Genomic DNA, 22,407 nt, shown 5'->3' with positions numbered 1-22,407 from the left:
GCCATGCCACACTCATCTGTTGGTTTGGATACAGGCTGAGATGGATCCAACTCAATTCCAGGTCGTCCTTTCAGGGCACAATCTTCTCTCCTCTGCAGAACAGAACTGGGGACTGATCTAAGATGCACCACAGCTACATCCTGCAGTCCCTGCCACACACTAATGACCAGTGAATATCAGAGAAAAGTTTACTGATATTCTCAAGACGCATAACATTTCATTTTATACCAGGATCAAACTAAACAGCAATCAACTACTTGCACAGGCAGAACCACCACATCAAGTCAGTCTTACAAAAATGCTTTTAGAGACCAGAGGACAGAAAACCTTCCCTCAGCCAACAAGGACAACTCCTCAGTGGAATTCAGGCTGCTGTAATCAGATGTTGATAACTGCAACATGCTCCCTGGCATGCTCATTGCATTGCCTCTTCCACACGTGTGGCTCACACAGAAGGCTCTTAGAACCCTGCAGCTTCATCTGTAGCAGGGAGTTCTGCTCTATGCATTTCTTTCCTTCTCCTTCTCAAGTGCCTGTTCTTTCAGTTGGTTGACGAGCTCCTCAGCATATACCTTGAAGAGTGGGACGGGGTCCTGCAACAAAGAGGAGATTAAGCTACTCTGAAAGCCTGAGAAGCAGCTGGTCTAAGATGAATGCCAGGAAGGTGCCCAACTGCACCAACCCTACTTTCACACATGTGCTAGCAAACTGTGCATTGCTTATCCAGTCTGCAGCCTGACAAGGGCAACAGAAAGGGAAGTACCATTTATAGGAGCAGGAAGAAAGAACACCCACAGTACTTCATCTGCGATCTCTGATGTTGGTGAGATTCATGAATGCCTCATTCAAGACAAGGCCTTTTTCCCTGCATGCAGTTGGGTCCAGGGAGCCAGTGCTGTAGGAGTGCTGATGGTTACAACCAGTGCAAGATGGGCTGGGTTTGTTCAGTACATGAACAAAGCAACTCGCTATGCTACTCCTCTACCTACAACAGCTGTTCAGCTCTGTAAAGTGGCCTCAAAGATCACAGGCACCTGTGTGGGACATTCCTCAGCTTTTCTAGTTTTGCCCATCCATGCGAATCAGCAGCAGCTCCCAGGGGCCCCTTTCCTTCTCAAACCACCTGCCTCCCTTCTGTTACCCCAGGTCAGGGCTGCTCTGAAGCATGTCAAAAGAACACGCTCTTTGAAGAAGCTGGAGCCCTACACATTGCAGGGCCCAGCACCCTCAGCAGGAGCAAACAGGTCTTGGGGAAATGTCACCAAGAGACCCCAGCCCAGGGAGGCCCACAGCCTCAGCAGCAATCTGGTGTGCTCTCCTTGACATGTTGCTTCTAACAGAGCTGCTGTCACCAAAGGTCACAAAACCGAGTCAGCCCTGAACATGCATCCAAGCTGTATTACGGAATAGAGCCAAAGGCAAAGATGTTTGCGTTGACAGGAAGAGAATCATCCCCACTAAACATCCATCCCCTGACTGGAGGATAAGATCTTGCAAAGGATTTGAACACCATCTTTTGAGCTCCCAGATTTAACTGGGCTCAAACAGCTGCTCAGGAATTTTGGAGTGCTACTTCTTTGACAAGAAGCTCTCAGGATGCTCAGATCAACTGCATGTGCAGCCCAATGCAGCTAAGATACCTCTGTGCTTGCAGAACAGCACTGCCTCAGAAACTCACCTTTTTTTCTAGCAGCCTCTGCTTTTCTATTGCTTCTTCTAAACTCAAGCCAACCCATTCAGCTTCCTCTTCTGGAATCACAAATTCCTGCAATAAAAACGAATGGTAGAGTGTCTTCCAGGTGAGTAACATGCAAATCCCCTCCAGGCCCACTCACACAAATGACCCAGTAGGAACGTTACCACAGATAAGCCTGAAACACTGTTCCCCTGCTCATTCCACTTCCTGCAGCCAAAGCCCTCTTCCCTTTTCTTCTTTTCCCTTTGCAAGCAAATACATCATCATGTGAACTGCTCTGCTTCTCTTCTGAACAGTTCTGTAACTGCTTCTCAGCACAATCCTACAGACTGTGGAAACCAGTGCTGTTTCTATGCCAGTGCCCATCATCATACAAAGTGAAACAATGGCACCCAGGCAGACAGGGATCCCTGCCAAATTCCTGCCTGCTGTAGGCAGTGTGTGCTCCTACCAGCGCTTAGTGCTGGTTCACACCAAAAAGAGATGTTTGTCTTGCTAACTGGTCAGTAAGAAGACTACAACAACCCACAGCGAGATAAGAAACAGATGGCAAAGATGTTTAGATCTTCTGCAGCCATGCTTATCACCCTGAACAGAGAAGAATGAGCTCGTTTGCACTGCAACACAGTGAACAACACAGCACCAGTGGGGATAAGCAGGAGACATCGCTGCAGCACCAGAACAGGGACTGCAAGCTGCAGAGCCAGGACCACAGGCCCAATACACACCCGGTACTTGTCATAAATCGCCTCCCTCTTGGCCGGGTCATCAGGATGCAGCTTGGGATCCCTCCGTGCCAGTCGCAGCAGCATCGTTCGCTTCAAATCCATCCCCAACTTCGAGCACATATCTGCTTTTGGGGTCTGGGGAGAGAAAATAAATTACACTGACAGGCACAGCACAGGAGCTACAGAACACACAAGCGTGTCAGAGCCGGCTGTGTGCCTGCAGGTCCCCAGGACAGACACACGGGAGAGGAGTCCCTCAGCCACCCCCAGAGCCCAGCAGGTGCAGCTCTCGGTCCAGGGGCACAGAGGGCAGTCAGGGCCGACACGGGGTCTTGCCTTCAGGATGTAGAAGTCGAAGCCGTAGGCCTGGTCGATGAGGTCCAGCGTGCGCATGGTGACGGTGATGGTGAGCTTGGCGTCCAGGATCTCGCTGTAAAACTGCCGCTCGAACAGCTGCGGCTTCCAGATCTTCGGCACCCGCGCGGAGAGCTGCGGACAGGCAGGCAAGTGGTCAGAGCCGAGCCGAGCCGAGCCCAGCGGGCAGCCCGAGGGCGGGGAGGAAGGGCGGCCTCACCTTATCATTGTTCGCGTAGCGGAAGCCGCGGATCCAGCCCTCGCCGCCCCACAGCCCCTCGTCAGCGGCGCGCGGCAGGAACACGGGCACCGGCACGTCCTGCACGCGCTCCCGCTCCCCGGTGCGCGGGTTCCTCCGGTACCGCACGCCCAGCGGCCGCCAGTGCACGGGCGTGGGCTGCGTGTCGTCGTTCAGCTGCGCCAGGTAGTGCGCGGGCAGCCGCGCGCAGATCCCTTCCTGCAGCCGCAGCTTCGGCCACAGCCGCGGCGGGACCTTGTGCAGCGGCATCGCCGCTACCTTCCGCTTCCGGTCCCAGCGGCACTCGCGATCGGAAGTGGAGGGTGGGGCGGCTTTCCATTGGCTGGCGGGACGGCGCTGAGAGGGACGGGCCGACGGTGGCTGGCGAGGGTCGATCCGCGACCGCGTTCGTACGCCGTTCCTCCCACCCCCTCCAGTACTCAGACGCCCCGCACACAGTAAGAGCGGGATTCCAGCTTGCCCTCAAATACCATTACGTTTATTAAATTATAAAATCAGAAGCTTTAAAATTTACCGTATAAAATAATCACAAGTATGAACAGCGAAGGAAGAAAAAAAACCCCAAAAAACAAAAACCACAAAACCAACAACCCAAAAAAACCGACATCGGATTTCCTCCGACTTGACCCGAAATAAAGAAGGTAAAAGCCCTCCCGGCCAACGCGGCTCCAGCTCCGCACGCAGCGCGGTGCCGCACCACGGGCTGGAGGATTATTGCTTCAGTCGGGCGGCGCAGCACGGCCGGGCGCGAGGCTGCGGGCACCCGGTGCGCACGGGGCGTGGACGGAACGCGCAGGGAAGGGGACCGGAGCCTTGTGTGTGTTCGTGAAACACAGTGGGATGGGGGGTGGCCCTGAGCACCTGCAGGCAGGCGCTGCGGAAGGCTGCATCGCCGCAGTCGCCGCACGGCTGAGGTTGGAGGCACCGCGGGGTCGCTCTGGCACAGCGCTGCCCCAGCAGAGCCGCCCAGAGCAGGGCGCAGCTCCAAGGAGGAGACCCCGCAGCCTCTGGGCAGCCTGCGCCAGGGCTCCGGCACCGCACGGCGCGGCAGCGCTGCCCGCTGGGCGGGGATAACTGCTGTGCTCCGGGTTGTGCCCAGAGCCGTCGCTGAGAGGAGCCCGGCTGCGTCCTCTTTGTGCCCCCTCTTCGGGTAGTTATGGGCAGGGATGAGATCCCCTGAGCCTGCCCCAGCTGCACAGCCCAGCTCTCATCCTCTCCTCCTAGGAGAGGTGCTGCAGTCCTTTCGGCCTCTTGGTGGCTTGTCACTGGACTCTCTCCAGTACACCCAGAGCTCTGTTGCACTGGGAGACCCAGAACTGGATGCCACACTCCAGGCACAACCTCATCAATGCTGAGCAGAGGGCAATGATCGTTTCTCTGCACCTGCTGGTGCTACTCGCCTGATGAAGCCAAGAACTGTCAGCTTTCTTAGTGGCATGGACGCACTGCTGACTGCTGTTCAACCCCCTGTCCACCAGGACCCCCAGGGGCCTTTCCAGCTGGGCACCCCCAGCATGTGCTGGTGCCTGGGGCTGTTCCTTCCCTGGTGCAAAGGCAGAGGCTGGATTAACAGGCAGATTAATTAGGCGAAGACTGGATTAATTGCAAGAAGTTAAAGTGCAGAGCTGAGCAGAATGCTGGCTGCTATTGAAAGCAAAGAAATAAATGTTTCCTATGAACTTGGGAGTGTTATCCTTTGTTACTAGCTCTTTCCTTCCCAAAGGATAGCTGGCTTTGCAGATCAGTTCTGAGCAGTACGCACACCAGACAGGAGCAATGCAGTGTGAACCTTCACCTTCCCCAATTAGAAAGATTAAATACCACACATGTGGTGTTTGATCCCAGAGTGGGAGGATATGCACCAATTACTGGGGCCACAGGTGTCTGGAAATTAGTCAGCTTGCAGAGAGCCAGACCACAGGCTGCAACAAAAACACACAGCATCTTCACTATCTTAACTCTAGCATAGAAAGGAGTCCTAATGTGCAGTCCTAAGCTGTTCTCCCTCAGCCATCCTCCATGGCTGGAATAAACAGGCAGGGAACCATGTATTTGAGCCCTTATCTATGTAATAAGGATGGGCAAAGACTACTTTCCTAATTGCCAATTCTGTTTCTGGTCTTGCTTTCTTACATCTGAGTGCCCTCCAGTAAGGCTAAGGTGAGACAGATGAACCCAAAGTGACTAAAGCTACCTTGGGAGTTCATGGAGGTGGCCCTTGGAAGGACTGAGACACTGCCAATGGCCTGAGAGCACCTGTGGCTGCAGCACTCTCAGCCTCTCAGCCCAACTGGCTGAGCTCAGGGGTGGCACAGCTCCAACGTGATGCTGTGTGCGAGCACAGGAAAGGTTCTGAGTGCAGCCCACATTCAAAGCACATGTTAACAAACCTGCCATAAGACCATACTGTGCTCAGATGACTGCAGGACTGAAGCATGCTTTCAAACTGGAGCTGCTCTAGACCCTGAGTTCCAGCTCAGCACAGTTTGACCCCAACACAGATACAGAGTGAACTCTTGCTGTCCAAAGGTGCAGGAACTGGGAGTAGTGTAACTATTTTAACTTGCAAGTGAAGTGCCACAGCCCACCACCAACCACGCTGAGTCCTGAGAGACACTGCCACCTCTGTTAGCTGGGCAGAGCTGCTGCACCCACAAAAGAAAGGAAGACAGTAAATGCCTGAACATGAAGAGAGGAAGGGGAACTGTAGTGTAGCCTAGCTCCTTCCAGATGTACTAAAAGGGACAAAAAAACCCTCAGACTAAACTTGCACTGCTATGTGTTTCACAGTTCTGAGGCAGACGCTTCTGATGCTCTTGCATATGCCCACAATTTTTTCACATTTTTGGCAAGTCTGATCCTGAAGTTAGGGCCCAAGTTCAGGTCTTGTTCATCCCCTCCAGAATCAGGACTAGGTAAGAGCAGCATCACCTGAGGGGCACCATCTAGAGAGGGGCTCTAGACTCACATAGCATACAGCAACCAAGGACCCAGGGCATGCTGAGATCAGCTCCCTCCCTTTTAGCACCAAGAGCACTCAAAAGCATCTACCTCTAGGTCAGGGGCAGAAGAATTCTGTTCTTCTCTTGACAAAGCAAATTTTGATTGCAGGATAGCAGGGGAAATCTCTGTCCCACAGACCTCTGCTAAGAGAGTGAATGCAGGGAAGAGTCCTGCAGCCTCTGGCTCCAGGGCAGCACGGGCTGAACCCAAGCCTTATTGATACAGTAGAGAGGGAAGATGGGTTGGCAATTTCCCCCAGGGCCATGGGGGAGGTGGTGGGCAGGCTACTCCTTGATTTGGAACCACGAAGAGCCTGCCCCATCCCAGCAGAAAAGCGGAGGGGGCCTCAAACCTGCCTTCACAAGACAAGCCCACCGTCTTCATCTTTAAATCCAGTCTAGATATCTGTGCTGCCCCAGACAGTGAACGAGCACGTAAGATAGGCCAGTGCGCTACAGAGGGGCAGCCCAGGCTGGCCTGGCAAAGAGCAACCTTACCAGCCCTTCACCTCTGGGACATGGAGCCAAGCAGTTCAGGTGACAGCATAGAGCTCCTCACGGTCATTCTGGCAGATCTGGTAGCGACATGTGAGCTTCTGTGACCAGGCCCAGGGCTTCTTATGCTTGTCCCGAGGTGGAAGCAGGAAAGCAACACTGCCAGCCACCAGCACGTGCCAGATGCTGTGAGTGTAGTAATAGTTCTCATTGGTTTCCATGAACGCATATACTGAGATGGCGATGAAAGCCAAGGTGATCCCTGGGAGGAGGTAGAAAACCCATCGCTTCCACGAGGAGGGGTAGCAGTGCCTGCGCTTCACTCCGTGGTAAACCTGGAGGTGTGAAAGCACAGAAGGGTTTCATAGCAAGAGATACAGCTCTGGAAAAATTCAGTCTCCCTCCATCTTGGGCTCATGTGCAAGACCCCACATCCAGATGTGGCACCAAAACCCAGCAGGCAGAGGGCAATGCTGATACCACAGTTCCTATCCAGGGCATAGGCAACAACCAACCATTCTGACATGACACTCTGGCCACCAGTGCAATCTGAAGTGGAGCTGTAGCTGCAGGGACCCATAAGCAGGGGATACTGGAAGGATGGGAGGTAAATTCCTTGTCCTGCACTCTGTTCATTAGGGTGTTTCAAGAAAATCAGGTCTGTGTTTGATGGGTTGGCATTTTCTCTGCCACCGTTTTCTCTGGAGGGGATCAAAGGGCAGCAGGTTATCTGGCTGTCATTACTTACCCATGCTGAGATCATGATGATGAGGGCAAACAGGCAGGGACCCATCATGTTCCACACCCCTCTGCGATCCAGCTGCAGGGACATGGCGATTAGCAGTGACCCCAGGACAAAAAGAACCTATGAATGAGAGAACACCACTAACATCAGCAGCTTATCCTCTGCCGCTGCACGGCTGGCCATGCCAAAGCCCTAAGACAGGGAGAATTTTACTGCCTGGTTGGCCCAGTCCTGCGTGCATGCACGATTCAGGAGCACTGCCTTTAGAAGGAGAAACTAGAGGATCCACAAATCTTTCACCTCAGCCCCTTCAGGGCCCAGTACCTACAAACAAGCATTCAGGTTCACAACACAAGGTCCTAGGATAAAACAACACTGGGTTAAAAATTAGAGTGGCATTGGATCACAGTCTTGTTACCTAGACGGGCTACCTAGGGAACCTAGCAAGCAGCAGAGGAGCTGCAGGAGCTGCTGCAGTGCTGTGTTACCGAAGTGCTGCCACAAGAGGGCACAGCATGGCCACCTGCGGCCGCGCCTGGCCCTGCAGCGCAAGAGTACCCACAATGAAATCCTGCACTCACGTATTTCAGAATTTTCTTCACCCGGGACATGCACAGAATCGTCACCCAGATGGACACCACAGAGCCCAAGAAGTCACAGTACTGCAGTGTGTCGTAGTCCATAATGCACATCACTGCGATGCCTGGCTGGTCACACGCATGGTAGAACTGGAAGAAAAGCAAAGGCTAACATGAATCCAGCACCACCACACGGCTTTATGTAAAGAAGCAGAAGAATGGTAGCCAGGATCCCACCTGGCAGCATCCCCAGGAAGCTCCACTAAACCAGCACAGCATTGCAGAAGGCAGCTGGAGAGCAGCCATCAATCCGTACCCTCCCAGCGTTGTGCTGGGTTCCCACTTCAGTTCCCTGGAGTCTACTCCTACATGGGAGCACCTGCAGCGTGGGTGGAACAACCCAGTGCCAATAACTCTTCATCCAAGCTCTGAAGGGGCGGGACACGACCATGGAGGTGCATGTCCAACGATCCTAGAAGGATCTTGTGGAGCTCCAGGATGGACTGCTCCACCAAAGCCTTCAGTCCGACGCAGCAAGCATTAGACTCAATGCTCCCCAAATTCCTGATGCTAAGGGGGAACTGGCAGAGGGCCTGAGACAAGTTAATCCCTACCGTGGAGAAGAACATGGTGTAGGTGTAGACAGAGGCCTCCACCAGGTAGTACCGATAAACAGCAACCGCTATGGCTGGCAGGAACATGAGGTTACTCAGCGTGAGCAGGAGGGTGGCCAGGTTCTGTGCACCAACAGACTGGGCCTTGGTATCGTCTGTGCAGCTCCACCCGCTCCAACCTGCAGAGCAGAGAGGCCTGTGTGGATCTTGGATCTCATGCCCCACCCCGTACTCCTGCAGAATGCAGCAGGAGCCTGGAAGACCTCAAAAGAAGGTGTTCTCACCCCAGAAATACCCCGAGCCTTGTCTCCACTACCCTAGAAGGCGATACATCAGGAGGAGGAAGGACAAACAGCTGTGCCCCTCTGGGAGCCCATCAGACACCCAGCATCTGGGGCAGCTCGCAGACAGACTGCTGTTTCACTGAGGACCCCAACAGTGTTTACACTAAGCAGCTGACTTGTTTGGATGTTTGCAATTGCTGTCTACCGTGCTCTGCTGCAGCAGCCCTGCTTGCTAATATGCTCAGTTAGCCACTTTAATTTTTTTAATTTTCTTTTTATTCAAGATTAGGATGCCCATGCCCTCCTTTTGGAGAAAGGTCACTCACAGGGCAACCTGGGCACATGCAGGCACTCCGCAGTCATCAAGAAGAGCGAAGAGTAGAATCCATCCCATCACAGTGCCACGAGAAACAAACCCAGCAGCTCTGTCCCCTTCCCCCTGCTGTCCCTGCAGAGCCCACAGGAGGCTGCTCTCTTTCAGTTTATTTCTGGGTCATGAAAATTCAGCTGGGGCATTTTGCTCCAAGTGATTCAGCAGAAAGCTGTCCTCAGCCTGATTCCTCACTTCCCCTGGGGTGCTGTATGCTTCCCAGAACATGGCACGCTTTGAGGAAATTAGGATGTCATTCTCTGTCACAATCCAAGCCTAGCAGCAGAACTGCAGAAGACAGCAAGGGCGTCCTGGATCACGTCCAAAGCAACAGTGAACCACGTTTCACCTTGCCCTTCTGCTAAGAACAGATACAAGGATCCATCCAGGCACAGAACAGCTATCATCTTCCCTTAGCTAGTGACTCCTGCCCAGTTCTCTCATCTCATTATAATTAGCAGCTGACACAAATGTGCCTCCTCCAGGGGCACCTCTGAGCATAAGGGTTGGCTTGCATCGTGGCTCTTGGCATGAGACAGAGCACCACAGCAAATCACAGAGATTGCCAGCCTGTCTCATCACATCCTGTACCAGGACACTACGTAATAAACTGCCCTGAGAGACGTAGGCTCTGATGCTGACACTTTCAGGCAGCCCTGCCAGCATCCTGATCTCTTTGGGGATGCTCAGAAGCACCTCTCAAGGCCATTGGGGACTCAAAGCTGGAAGTAAAACTATCATTCAGCTGAAAGTTGTCTTCAGCCTGATTTACTGTTCCCCATGTGGTGCTTCCCAGAATCTGACACTCCTCAGGGAAATCAGGACACTGCCCATAGAGGGCATCACTGGTTCAGAGGGCACTTTGGGCAGGCACTGTGATTCCACGTTGTTTGTGACAGCTGTGACAGTCCTGGCTCTGCTATTTAAACAACAACATGGAAGAATGTGGCCTTCCCTTGGGGGAAGATAGCAAGGCCTCATAGGAAAGTGCACTCACCAGCTTTACAGCTGCAGCCAGCATAGAGGTAGCCGTGTCTTCTCAGGAGGCTGCACTGTCCATACGGCCCACAGTCATTGAAGCAGGGGGTGAGGTATGCTATCACAGTCACTTTGGCTTCTGCGGTGTTACATTCACTGCAATGAAAACAGGCTGTTGGTACCCTGGCCATTCTGGGCACCCTTGTGCCACAGGAATACTCTGCTTGAGGGGTTCTGAAAGTTCCTGGTCTCACTGTGCCCTGCCATCAGGCTGCTCCAACTCACATGAGCTCTCTCTTATTTCAGCAGAGGGACCCTCACACCACAGCCAGCTGTGGATCTGCTTCATCGCTCCCAAGAGGAGAGGCTCCTTCTCTACTCAGACTGCCAACCCATGTACAGGCAGGCCTCAACTCTTCCACAGACTGCTATAACAGTCTCAGATTCTCATGACCGGCCCTCAGACCCATCAATTTCCAGCATCATTGTACAGAGCATGCTTGGCTTCTTACACAGATGAATCACAGGAACACAAAATGCTTGACTATGAGAGCAACTGCATGCATTTCAAAGACCCCTTGAGGAAGTAACAGCATTCTGATTTACAACACTGCTCTCTCCAACTTATCACCTCAACACGCATCTGGGAAAGCTCATCCAAGCAGACTCTGCCACCCACATGCAGTCAGCGTGAGACACAGCAGGTCACACCAGACAAGCTGCTTGAGGGCTTATCAGAGAGCAGCACTGTCACTTACCTCTCTCCTTCCTCTCTGTAGCCACTGCTTTACTGCTACCACATGTATTGAGCCTGCAGCAGAAGGCAGGACAGTGGGAGGCATTTCGTTTTGTTTATGTGAGACAAGGGCAGCAAGACCAGGAGGTACAGTGCTTTGCCTCAGCCTCAAGGCTGGATAACACACCAGACTCACCTCTGGCCCTTCGGGCAGATGAGCTGTAAGGAAAGGAACCAGTCATCTGTCTGTGGGTACAGGACAATCAGCATTGCTTCCGCAGAGGACGTGCTCAGACTCAGAGGGTAGCCCTGGAAGAAAGCTTGAAGAGAAGAGAGTGCTGTGATATGCCAGAACTTGGGGAGAAGGGCCAGCAGCAATCCTCAGCTGAGACCAGCTGCACAGAAATCTGATATTCCTACTGCTCCTTACTCCCATCCTCCCAGGACACTGGGGTGTTGAAAGAACCTGCCTGGACAGCACAAGGCACATGGAACAGCCTGTTTGCTTTCCTCTGGGGAGGCCTCATTGTGGCCTTCCAATATTTGAAAGGAGCATATGAACAGGAGGGAGAATGGCTGCTTACATGGGTGGACAGTGATAGGACAAGGGGAAATGGTTTTAAACCGAGACAGGGGAGGTTTAGGGTAGATATTAGGAGGAAGTTTTCCACATGGAGGGTGGTGACACACTGGAACAGGTTGCCCAAGGAGGCTGTGGATGCCCCATCCCTGGAGGCATTCAAGGCCAGGCTGGATGTGGCTTTGGGCAGCCTGGTCTGCTGGTTGGCGACCTGCACACAGCAGGGGGTTGGAGTTGGATGAGCATTGTGGTTCTTTCCAACACAGGGCATTCTATGATATGATTCTATGATTCTAGTTCTCCAATGCAGTGTTCAGCTTCTCTGCATACCAGCAAGGTCCTGACTAGCCCCAAACCTGCTAAGAAGGCTGCAAGAGACTCAGTTGCTAACCACAGTTATGGTATAATTGATGAAGCCTGGCTCCTGGTTCCAGACTAGCATCTGCACCCTTATACTTCAGGGCATTTGCCAGAACTGAGTGATGACGGCCTTAGGAGGGCTTGGACCAAAATAATCTGCCTCAAAACATCACACAAAGGATTTGAGTCAGTTAGCACCTCCTAAAAGCAAAGGTCTTAAAGCTTAGTCCTGAGATTCTGTAGCTGAGCTCGTGGTGATTGTCAGTGGCTCTCATACCTGTGCTGCAGTTCTGCGTGGTATTGAGAGACAGCACCGGCGAAGCAGCACTCACACATGCAACCACAGTGGCATTGGCCTGGCTCAGCGACGTCTGTGCAAACAGAAAAATACCCCAATCAGAGCACCTCAGTGCCACCCCCACAACCTATTGATCTCTCATGCTGCTCACAATCTATGGGAGCAGCAGATGATAGTAAAACCTGCTGATCAAAGCCATCCGTCAATTCCCCAGCTCTTTCTGGGCCAACCTGCGTTCACCTCTCCCTGCCCTGTCACTGCATTGTATTTTTTTGCTGAAAGGTACAGAGAAAATGTTTCCCAGGGAGACTGCATGGCTGGAAATGCCTCCCAGATGGAATATTTACACCAGCACATCACTTCAGCACAAATTCACGGTGGTAGAAATAGGAGGCAGATGGACATCAGGGCTGAGCTGTGCTCCAGCTCTCAGGAGGGCATTAACTAGCCTTTGCAACAAGCTTCCTGCACACGCTTTCAGAGAACTAATTTCTAAGTGCCAACAAAGGAGTCTGTGAATCAGTGACTCAGATAGGAAATCCCTGGGTTTCCCTATCAGTCTGCTCTCCTGGCAGCAACACTCAAGGCTTCCACGGAGGAGATGAAAAGCAGCTGCATCTCCATTTCCTCCACCACCACGTTCCAGTGAGGTGGGGTATTTGAATTGGAACTGGCAAGCAGTAAACAATGTAAATATCAAAAACAGGACAAGAGTGCTTTGCAACATCAAGAAAGAAAGGAAAATAGTCTCTCTGGTACCTACAACCTCTCGAATTTACCCAGGAGCTGGAAGAGGGACAAGGACTGCAAAAGAGAAGACAATCACACGAAGAAGCCTACTGCACCTTGTTAAGCAGGAGATTCACCACAAGGGAACCCCCGCTATCCATGCCACTGTTCAAGTTGAGAAGGAGGAGGGTTGGGGAGATGGAGTACACGGCTACGCTGGGACCATTCAACAGCCTGTACCGCACAGACACCACGTCCAGGTCCTCACGAACAACAGGCTGACTTTGGAGGCAGAAGCCCCTCTGCTCAGAAGTGTTGCGCAAAGCCATTCCTGTAGATGCAGTGGGACTCCCAGCCTGGCTCTGGTTTAGGCTGCTGAAGTTAAGGAATGAACTGGTACTTCCCGGTCTACAATCTGTTAAGCAGAAAAAGGAAGAGGAATCAGCACAGTCAGGACTAGCACCTCAATAGGGCCCCAGTAACTTCAGACCTTCATGTTATAGCACACACTGTGGGGTATTTCAGCTGGTTCAAGCACTTCAGAATTTGCTACAGACCCAGAAAGGCACCATCTTTGCCAGGGAGACCCTAGAATCCAAATGTGGGACACTGACAAAAGCCAGACAAACGGTACAGCGGGTGACAATATTCTGGAGCTGCTGAGAAACAGCTGGGAAGCAGAGGAACTAGAGAAGGGATAATAGATGCCATCATAACACATCAGTGTACCCAGCAGACAGGGAATATTCACTAGGCATTGACTGAGCACAGCATTTCACTGTCCCAAAACCAGAGGCTGCAAAAAAGGCTCTAGTTGTTTCTCAGCCCTGGGCACGCAAGGCTAGGCGAAAGAGATAAGCTAACTCAATACCAGCTACAGGCACAAAACACCAAGTTACAGTGACTGGAGCCAAACACGACAATTAGATTTCACTGCTGGAGCCTACCCGTAGTTCCCAGAGACTCTAATGCCCCTCTCACACCTCAGCTGCCAGTGCCAGGCCCTAGTCAAAGAATTCTTTAAAAAATGCATCTAGCTGCTGAGCTCCAAGGTTCCAACCCTCAAACTGGGATCACTGTCATGTTACAGGACAACACAAAGGTGCCTATGACAGCCACAGGACCTTGTGACCTCCAGAGGCACGTGGAATTGTGACATGCCATTACAACCCAAATTACCCTAAGTAAACCTCCATGAGATGGATTTCTGTCTGAAGCCTGTTTGTGGCCAATAAACAGTCAACACACCAATGGAGGCTAGTGTAATTTCGAGCAGATGCACTCCCTGCCAGATTTTAAACTAGACACTGCTTTCTCAAGCATAACAGACACAAAATTCTCTCTAGTCTCTCCCCCACGTAGCTAGAGGAAATGGAAGCTCACCTGTGAAAGAAGCCAGCATCTCCAGTGACACACTGGCATTGGCAGTACCAAGACTCTCCACCATGATCTGCAACCACTTCTCCCAAGGGAGTGAATCCAGGCTTACACTGCAGTTCACATTCCCTGTGCAAGTGATGATCCTCTGGAAGGACTGTGGCAGTGTGATGGAGCCCAGCACTACCCGCACAGCGCATGCTTTCCGCTCACTTGTCACGCAGCTTCGAAGCTCAAACCACATTCTGGCAGTGTACTTGGGAACAAAAACCCTGCAGGAAGAGGAACCAGCAACTTGCACAATTTGTACTCTGAACAAAGGGCAGCCACAGCCCACCACAGAGTCCCAGTGGCTTTGTGACTAGAACTAGAATGCCCTGATTTGCACTGAATATCATTCTGAGGACAGGGGTCTCTAGGAGCTAACAAATTCCCATAGCCAAATCTTTAAGTCCACCTGCAAAGAGTCAGAGAAGGGCCCCCACGTGCGGTGCCCATATGGACCTCATCACCCTGCCACATGGAGCTGGTTAAAGGGCCTCGAGTTCCAATCCAGAATGGAAACAACAGTGGCTTACCCTAAGCAGCACCAGTGAGAAATCTGATCCTCCCACCTACAGCCCCAAGTGTTTCCAGCCGCTGCTCTCACTCACTTGACATGCAGTGGCTTAGCAGGTGAGACGATGGTTTGTGGCATGGCAACACCAGGCTCCAGAACAGGCATATCAGTGAGTCTAAGCACAAACATATCTGCCTGAAACATATAGGTGCATGGAGTGGAGAAACCCTGCAGGAGGGGAGAGCAGACCAGTCAGATGTGGCAAGACACACTGGACAGAGTATGCTGGCTGTATAAGATGTTCATCAGAGCCCTTACCTTCACTTCAATTCTGCCAGCGGCCTCAGGGAGATGTGCAGCAATGAACCAGTCTCCTGCAGCAGGGGTAGTGATGTTCACAAAGGTGGTGTTTTGCACAGTGCTGCTCAGAGTGATGCTGATGTTATAGGAGGGACGGACGGTTGCGTTTGCAGGAAAATGAGTGCCCAGTGGATTAATGACAGGAGGGGCTCCATAGCGAAAGTGCCTTCAAGAGAAACCAGAATCCAAATAAATGAAGGGATGTAAATACACACGCAAGATACACTGGAATACGAACTCATGAATAGACACCCAGGTTGGCCTGAGATCAGAGAGGGTGCAGGCTAGAAATAGCCCACATTTTAAGTGGAGCACAGAGCCATCATCTTCATTCAGTGAGGACTGGCTGGCATTACCTTATCTTGGACTTATTCAGAGATTGATTTAACTCGGCTGCTTATTAAGATAAGGATTTACATCATTCCATCAAGCCTGAAAGCACATTTCCGTAACACTTACTTAGGTTAAGCCCCCATACAAAACTGCTTTTTCTTTTTTTTTTTTTTTTTAAATAACCATCAGCAAATTCCCTGTATAGCCAGCTAGGCTAAACCGTCAATTAAGAGCTTTCTTTTTATAGCTAAGATCTGCATCTTCCCTATTTCCTCTCCTAAGGAGGGCAGACAGATTAAAACACACTCACCAAGGAAGATCTTTGTGACTGACTTCAGAACACAAGTGCTTTTGCTTTCAAGATAAGTATCTCAAAATTGGAAATACCAGAAAAGTAGGCAGCTATGTAATACAGGAGGCTTTTATTTAACCTTTCTGGGATGCACAAAGCACAACTGCTTTGGATCCTCTCAAGCCCTCTGCAGTTCTGCCACATCCTCTGGTAACATGCACAGGATCCAACAGGTACAGAAAGGTCCAGGAACACCTTTGTTTCTGAAGAGCAACAACAGCCTCACTGTGAAGCTCTCTCCAGTGTTTCTAAGGGCTCTCTAAGACACTGCATTTGATAGCTCCTTGATCCACTGGTAACATGAAATGCTCCAACAGGTTAAAAACCACAGATGCAGTGCTAGTATAACATTAAGAAATGATGCTTGCTCCAACTGGTGAACGAATTCACAGCCTCCTGCGAACAAACAACTCTAATCGTGAGTGACAAGGACAAAGGAAAGATAAGAAAGACTGCATGTGCACACACTGGTGAGGGGACATACATACACTGTGACCTCCATGCTGGTGCACTCAGGTTCTTTCCCCCTGGATGCCTGCAGGAGCCAGCGAAGCAGCACGGTATCTTCTGGCACGTGGAAGTGGAAGACCTTGGCGTTCCCATACCAGCTGTAGAAGGACAGCCTCTGTGCACTCTGTGAGAAATACTCAGAGACGAACAGGGAGCCTGAAAGGGAGAGAGCACAGCAGCTGCTGGGGTGGCTGGGAGCGGGCTGCACTGCTACAGACACCCATGGGAGCACACAAGAATTCTAAGGCCACTGGAGAGGAGCCCTTGTGTCCTTGATTTCTCAGCTCAGTTCCAATAGACATTCACTTGGTGATTTACTGAGGTCCCAAGGAATGAGATGTGACCGAGTAGCAACAGCTGCACAGATCCACTGCAAAACTGTCACTTACAGCCAGAGAGCACTAGAAGAGCCTTAGCCAGCTCCACAAAACATGGTGTAAAGATGACAGCAAGAGCTGTGTCTGGATCTGTTTCTGCTGAGCACTTGCGCTCACTGGCTAAGACATGTTCTGTACAACACACTGTCTCCCTGTACCACGCACTACAATGAAAATCCACTCACTGCAAACACAACTTTGCTCTCAAAGATAAACCTTACAGACATTCCTACCTAGAAACAAGGCTGCCGGAATAGCGACAGCAGCCCCAGCGTAAGGACTGTTGGGCTTGTTCAGCCTGGAGAAGAGAAGGCTGCAGGGTGACCTCATTGCAGCCTATCAATACCTGAAGGGAACCTACACCCAGGAGGGGAGTAAACTCTTCAAAAGGGCTGACAACAGCAGGACTAGGGGAAATGGATCCAAGTTGAAGGAGGGAAGATTTAGGTTGGATGTTAGGGGGAAGTTCTTTACTAGGAGAGTGGTTAGGCCCTGGAACGGGCTGCCCAGGGAGGTTGTGGATGCCCCGTCCTTGGACGTGTTTAAGGCCAGGTTGGACGGGGTCCTGGGCAACCTGATCTGAATGTGTATGTTTGGTGGCCCTGCTAGGCAGGGGGGTTGGAACTACATGATCCTTGGGGTCCCTTCCAACCTGGGTGATTCTGTGATTCTGTGACTGTGCAAAAGGACAACAGTGAAAAGCGCCGTAGGACTAACTAGAGCCTTCATCCATCCCTCTGCCCAGGTATGCCTACAGATCGCTCCCAGGCTGCAGATCACTCCACACACAGAACTACACTGCTGTCACTGTCAGCAAGAAATCAACCAGACCACAATCAGGGATAGAGAAGAAACGTAATATCAGGATTGGGTACAGGGCAAAACCGTACTAGGAATGGAGCCAAGGTCATTTTGTCCGCCAGCAAATGAGGTTCTTCCCAGTCAGCAAGGTGAAGAATTTGCCTTCATATCTCTACCCAGCCCTCCCCGATGCTCCTTGTCTACTCTGGAATTCTGTGAAATGGAGAGAAACTGTGGTAGCTCTCAGACTCAGAAGAACCATTTGATCAGAAAATAAAGCAGCAAGTGTTGTGTAGCTTGTCTTCAGCTCATGCTGCTCAGGGTCATGTGGAAACACGCAGGACACAGCTGAGTTTCAGTGAAGTGCCAGAAAAAGTGGAAAAAAGCACTCCTCAGGCAAGAGCAGAACCTTGGGTTGTACTTCGTGCCAAGAGGAAACTAATCCAAGCAGGAAATACGATTCATGCCCCAGAGCAGGATGCATGCTGACCTGAACACACGGCACTGCAAAGAGACAGGAATAGTCATAATGGGTTTAATTTCTTGGCAAATTACCAAGCTAAAGCCTCCAGGCACATTGCAATCCCAACTGAGAAAGGAGGAAACAGGAAAGCAAGAAATACCAGCCACACAGCTTTCACTGCTGTCAAAGAATAAGTCAACAGGAGGATTTACTCTCCAAGGAAAAGGGTGCTAGCAGAACACCACAGCCACTGGCTGCCCCAGCTGATGTCCTGCATCAGAGCCCACCCAGGGCCACACGAGGGTACCTGAGTGAGCTGCACCCCAGCACAGGGCAGCACAAACTCCTCACAGAGCAAAGCACAGCACACGGGCAGTCCTTGCAGGGTTAGGTCACTCTCTGGGCCAGTAAAGAGCAGATATCACTGAAGGGACCCTTCAAGCAAATGCAGATGTGATGCCAGTGCAGTGTATGGGCTCCTACAGACAAGAAGGAGGCAGGAAATCAGCTGTGCTCTCCTACAAACCCTGTCTTATTTCATGCATAGGAACTACAGAAGAGAGAAGCCTTTAATCAGCAGCTTTTTTGCACCCAGTGGCACTCTGCATACACACAGCATATTCATTTCTGGATGTCCATGGTGACATTTGGGTGCCAGCACAAGCCAAGGGTAGACAAAGAGAGCAGTAAAGCCTGGACAGCCGTGGTCCTGCCCAAAGGTCACACTGGACAGCCTGATCGGGGATGAACTGTTCTGCCAGCACCCAATAAAACCTGCTTCAGCTCTCCAGACACGCTCTGCATGGCCAACAGCACCCATCAGCAGCTCCTCACCTTCAAAGGGCCATAGAAGCAGAAGAATAACTTATGAGGCTTTTTAGAGAGGAGTAGAGGGCTGGCAGGCTGCAAAATGAAGAAGTCAAACGTGGGTCATATTAAGGATGGGTCAGTTATACTCACTGAGGTGAGCAGCAGTTACAGCCCAAGGGAATGGCACAGACCCAGGCACAGCATGTGACAGCTGACAAGGTGAACACCTGAGCCTGCAGCGTGGGCAAAGTTCAAAGGCACAGCTCTGCTTGGAGAGAACCTACCAGTGCTCCACTCACAGGCTTTGCTATGCTGGGCATCCAGGAAACAAGATGAATTGATTCCCGCTTCACCCTCAGCCTGGGTTGAGAAGGAAATGCTACACGCAGATAAAACAGATTATTAGTAGAGAAAAGCCAGAAAGACAGGTCATGTGCAAGTGAGGCATGTGCTCCCGCTCCCTGTTTGCATTGAGCATGCATTCGAATATTGCTGTGCTCTGTATGTGCCTGTTTCTGCCCTGTTCTGCACACTCTTCAGAAGCACAGCAACACCTGGGGAGTCAGACCTGACGGTCCAGAAATGCTCGCAGCTCTTTGAACTGAACAAGGCAGTTGTGAAACCCCTGTGGGAAAGGATGGAAACAACATAATCTGACACTGAACAACAGCTTCCTTCTAAAAGTTTCAAACAGATGATGCAAAAAGCAGAAAAGATTTTAAGAAAACAAACAAAACATGAGGAGAATCACAGATGCACAGAAATTCTTTGAATTTCTGAATAAAGAACCACCTGCGACAGCTTGGATTTGTTCATCCAAAGATTATCTCACTCTACTTCCAGACATGTTAACTGCTGGTTTCAGAGCTCCCCATGAAAAGGACAAGGTCCCAGTTTCAGAGCAGATGCAAGCATCTCTGGGGCTTTAGAAGAGCCAGCACTTCACAAGCCAGCAGGCTCAACCCTGCGCAGAGCTTAGGTCAAGCAGCAGTTCTAAAGGGACATAGAGTGCAAGAAAACCCTCAGTACAGCGACACAAACTGTACTCAGCTACATCAATCTGCCTCAAGACAAGAGATGGCTGTGGCAGGTTTTTTCATGCTGTTTATAACGTAACCCATGTCAAAACCCCATCTTTATCTATCCCAGGACTCTTTACTCCTCTCAGGAGGACCAGATCCTTAACAGCTCTCAGACCCAATGTGGCATTCCCCTGATCTGGCAGGATGACGCGGAGAAGAACCCAATATCACACCTTGAAGACAGGGGAGGTTCCTGAGGGCAGGGAACCCACCGAGCAGGATGCCAGAGCAGGGCTGGCCTGGGGCAAAGCAACATCTCACCCTGGCGCCAGCAGCTCCCCGAGCAGGCTATTTGAAGCACAGCATGATAACCACTCTCAGCAGCTGATAACCACAGTTACATACACCTACCTCCACATCAGGGTGAAGAGAGCAAACAACCACACTTCTCCAGCACCACAATCAGCTGCTGGCTCTCCACAGGACAAGGCACAGCCCTTGAGAAGCACAGGTACCCAGCAGAGCCCCTGCCATGCACACAGCGGGAGCCCCGGGCTCACTGCCCCGAAGAGCAGCCCTTGCACCTCCAAAACCACTGCACCTGCTTCCAGCCCACTCGGAGCACGCTTCTGCCCATCCACCCCAACACATCACCTGTGAAACAGAATAACCACCACACACAGAGGGGAAAAAAGAGTCATAGGATGGCTTGGGTTGGAGAGGACCTTGAAGGATCATCTAGTTCCAACCCCCGTGCTATGGGCTGGCTGCCCCTCACCAGAGCAGGCTGTGCAGGGACCAGTGCCTGGTCCTCCGTGCATCCCAGATGGTGCACCCACAGCTGTCTGGACAGCAGTGCCAGGGCCTCAGCACCTCTGAGTGAAGAATTTCTTCCTAAAATCTCACCTAAATCTCTGCTCTTTCAGTTTAAAGCCATTCTCCTATCACTATCAAGCCACGTAAAGTCAGTCCCTCTCTTGCTTACAAGCTCTCCTCAAGCACTGGGAGGCCACACTGAGGTTTCCCTGCAGCCTTCTCACCTCTGGGCAGAACAAACCCAGCTCTCAGCCTGCCTCCATAGGAGAGATGCTGCAGCCCTTCGATCCACCCAGGCTTGATCCCCAGTGTCTCCAGGAGGAACCAGCCTGGCCCAGAAGGTGCACAGCACTGCTCTGCTGAGCACAGACGACAGTTCATAGAGCATAAAGCTCAGCAGCTCCCAGCAGCTCCCGGCTCCGAGCTCAGGGATCTCAGCAGCCCTCACACTGTACTCCACACAGCTTTCTGCCCACTGTGAAGTAAGGCTCGGCCCTGCCGGACCTTCAGCGTGCCTCCGAGGCCCATCCATCACACACATCCCAGCCCTGTCCCGCTGCCGTGCACAGCCCGGGCTTCATCCTGCCCCAAGTGCCACACGCAGACCGCGTCCCGGAGCACCAGCGGGGCTCCCGGACCTCCTTGCCGCGGTGCCCCAATTAAACTTCGCCCCCTCCTCGTGCCACGATGCGGCCGCAGAGGGATGCGAGGCTCCATGGCCGGCGGCCTCGGGCTGGAGGCAGCGCGGCGGGGACCCAAACCGACCTTCGTGGCCGCGATCCGGGACAGGCATCGCCGACCCCGCGTCTCCCGGACGGACGGCTCCGGCCGGCCCCCCCAGCCCGCACTTACCGGCGCCGGTGCGGTTGCCGCGCCCCGCGGGCAGCGCCAGGAGCTGCAGCAGCGGCAGCAGCAGGCGCAGCGCCGGGCCGGCTCCCCGCGCCATGGCCGCCCGCCGCCCGCCCCACAGCGCCATCGCCGCCGCCGCCGCCGCCGCCGCCTCCCGCTTCCGCTGCCGCCGCCCCGCCCCGCTCCGCCCCCGGGACGGCCGGAGCTCAGCCGGTGCGCGATGTTTCGCCGGCGGCTGGGAGGTCCGGGCCGTCAGGGAGCGCCGGGATGAATCAGGGAGCGGCCCTCGTGGTGGGACGGCGCTCGGGATGATGAGCTTTGGGGAGTCCTGGAGCCCTGACTGCGCGCCAGGGCCCGCGGATAACCCGGGGAACCCACGGACGCAGAGCTCACGCGGTCCTGGCGCGTCCCCCCGGCACCCTGGCGGCTCCCGAGACCCCAGGAGGGTGACGTGGGACGGGCTCACAGCCTCGGCATTGCTCCGAGCCTCTCCCGGAGTCCTCGAATGCTGCCCGCTCCCTGGTGCGGCCGCACGCGGGCCCGATGCTGGCTCACCTCCGGCCGCCCTCCCTGCGCTGCCCGGGGCTCGCAGCGGCTGCTCGCTGACCCTGCCCTGCTTCTCTGCACCGGGAACGGCAAAGCTGGGCAAACAAAGGACTCGCAGCTCGCCAACATCTTCGGGTGCTGGGACGTGGCAAACGGCCCCCCCACCCTGTGACAGCTCTGCCTCTGTACCTCAGAGCCCCTGCAGTGACACCGGGAGGTACACACCACTCACAGTAATTGTTGCCCCAGCCGCTGTGTGCGCAGGGAACGGGCTGCTGACCTCTTGCCAGTAACCTGTGTGTACCAAGGCTGAAAAAATCCCCTTTCCCCACAGGCTCACCCTGGCTCAATCGCACCTCAGAGCCTGTGTGCTCCTGAGGTCAGCGGCATCTTTTGTAGCCCATCCTGCATAGAGGAATTGTCCTA

The 22,407-nt window shown here is 52.7% G+C and overlaps 2 protein-coding genes across 5 annotated transcripts; both read right to left on the bottom strand.

The window, feature by feature from the left end:
• Positions 1-174: 174 nt before the first annotated feature.
• MRPL28 (mitochondrial ribosomal protein L28) lies at positions 175-3,310 on the bottom strand. Its single transcript, XM_042864148.1, has 5 exons — positions 2,999-3,310; positions 2,761-2,913; positions 2,425-2,559; positions 1,679-1,765; positions 175-593 (listed from the first exon to the last, which is right to left on the bottom strand). Exons 1-5 carry the CDS (start codon positions 3,284-3,286, stop codon positions 501-503), a joined length of 756 nt encoding a protein of 251 aa, XP_042720082.1. The 5' UTR covers positions 3,287-3,310; the 3' UTR covers positions 175-500.
• A 183-nt stretch (positions 3,311-3,493) lies between these two features.
• Positions 3,494-21,379, bottom strand: PGAP6 (post-glycosylphosphatidylinositol attachment to proteins 6). Of its 4 annotated transcripts, XM_042864144.1 has the most exons (14): positions 18,773-21,156; positions 17,565-17,688; positions 16,272-16,453; positions 15,061-15,268; positions 14,837-14,970; positions 14,190-14,455; positions 12,923-13,221; positions 12,057-12,150; positions 11,036-11,159; positions 10,123-10,259; positions 8,472-8,650; positions 7,861-8,007; positions 7,283-7,399; positions 3,494-6,869 (listed from the first exon to the last, which is right to left on the bottom strand). In XM_042864144.1, exons 2-14 carry the CDS (start codon positions 17,583-17,585, stop codon positions 6,573-6,575), a joined length of 2,205 nt encoding a protein of 734 aa, XP_042720078.1. In that variant the 5' UTR covers positions 17,586-17,688; positions 18,773-21,156; the 3' UTR covers positions 3,494-6,572. The 4 variants fall into 4 exon arrangements, with proteins under 4 accessions (XP_042720078.1, XP_042720081.1, XP_042720077.1 ...); XM_042864147.1 differs by lacking the exons at positions 17,565-17,688; positions 18,773-21,156 and adding an exon at positions 21,233-21,379; XM_042864143.1 differs by having other exon boundaries at positions 17,565-21,156.
• Positions 21,380-22,407: the final 1,028 nt, after the last annotated feature.

The sequence above is a fragment of the Lagopus leucura genome, unplaced genomic scaffold (assembly GCF_019238085.1).
Source record: "Lagopus leucura isolate 7727_CA_CO unplaced genomic scaffold, USGS_WTPT01 Super-Scaffold_760, whole genome shotgun sequence".
Lineage (NCBI taxonomy): Eukaryota > Metazoa > Chordata > Aves > Galliformes > Phasianidae > Lagopus > Lagopus leucura.
Note: the sequence above shows the minus strand (reverse complement) of the source record. Positions and strands in the feature narration are given on the sequence as shown.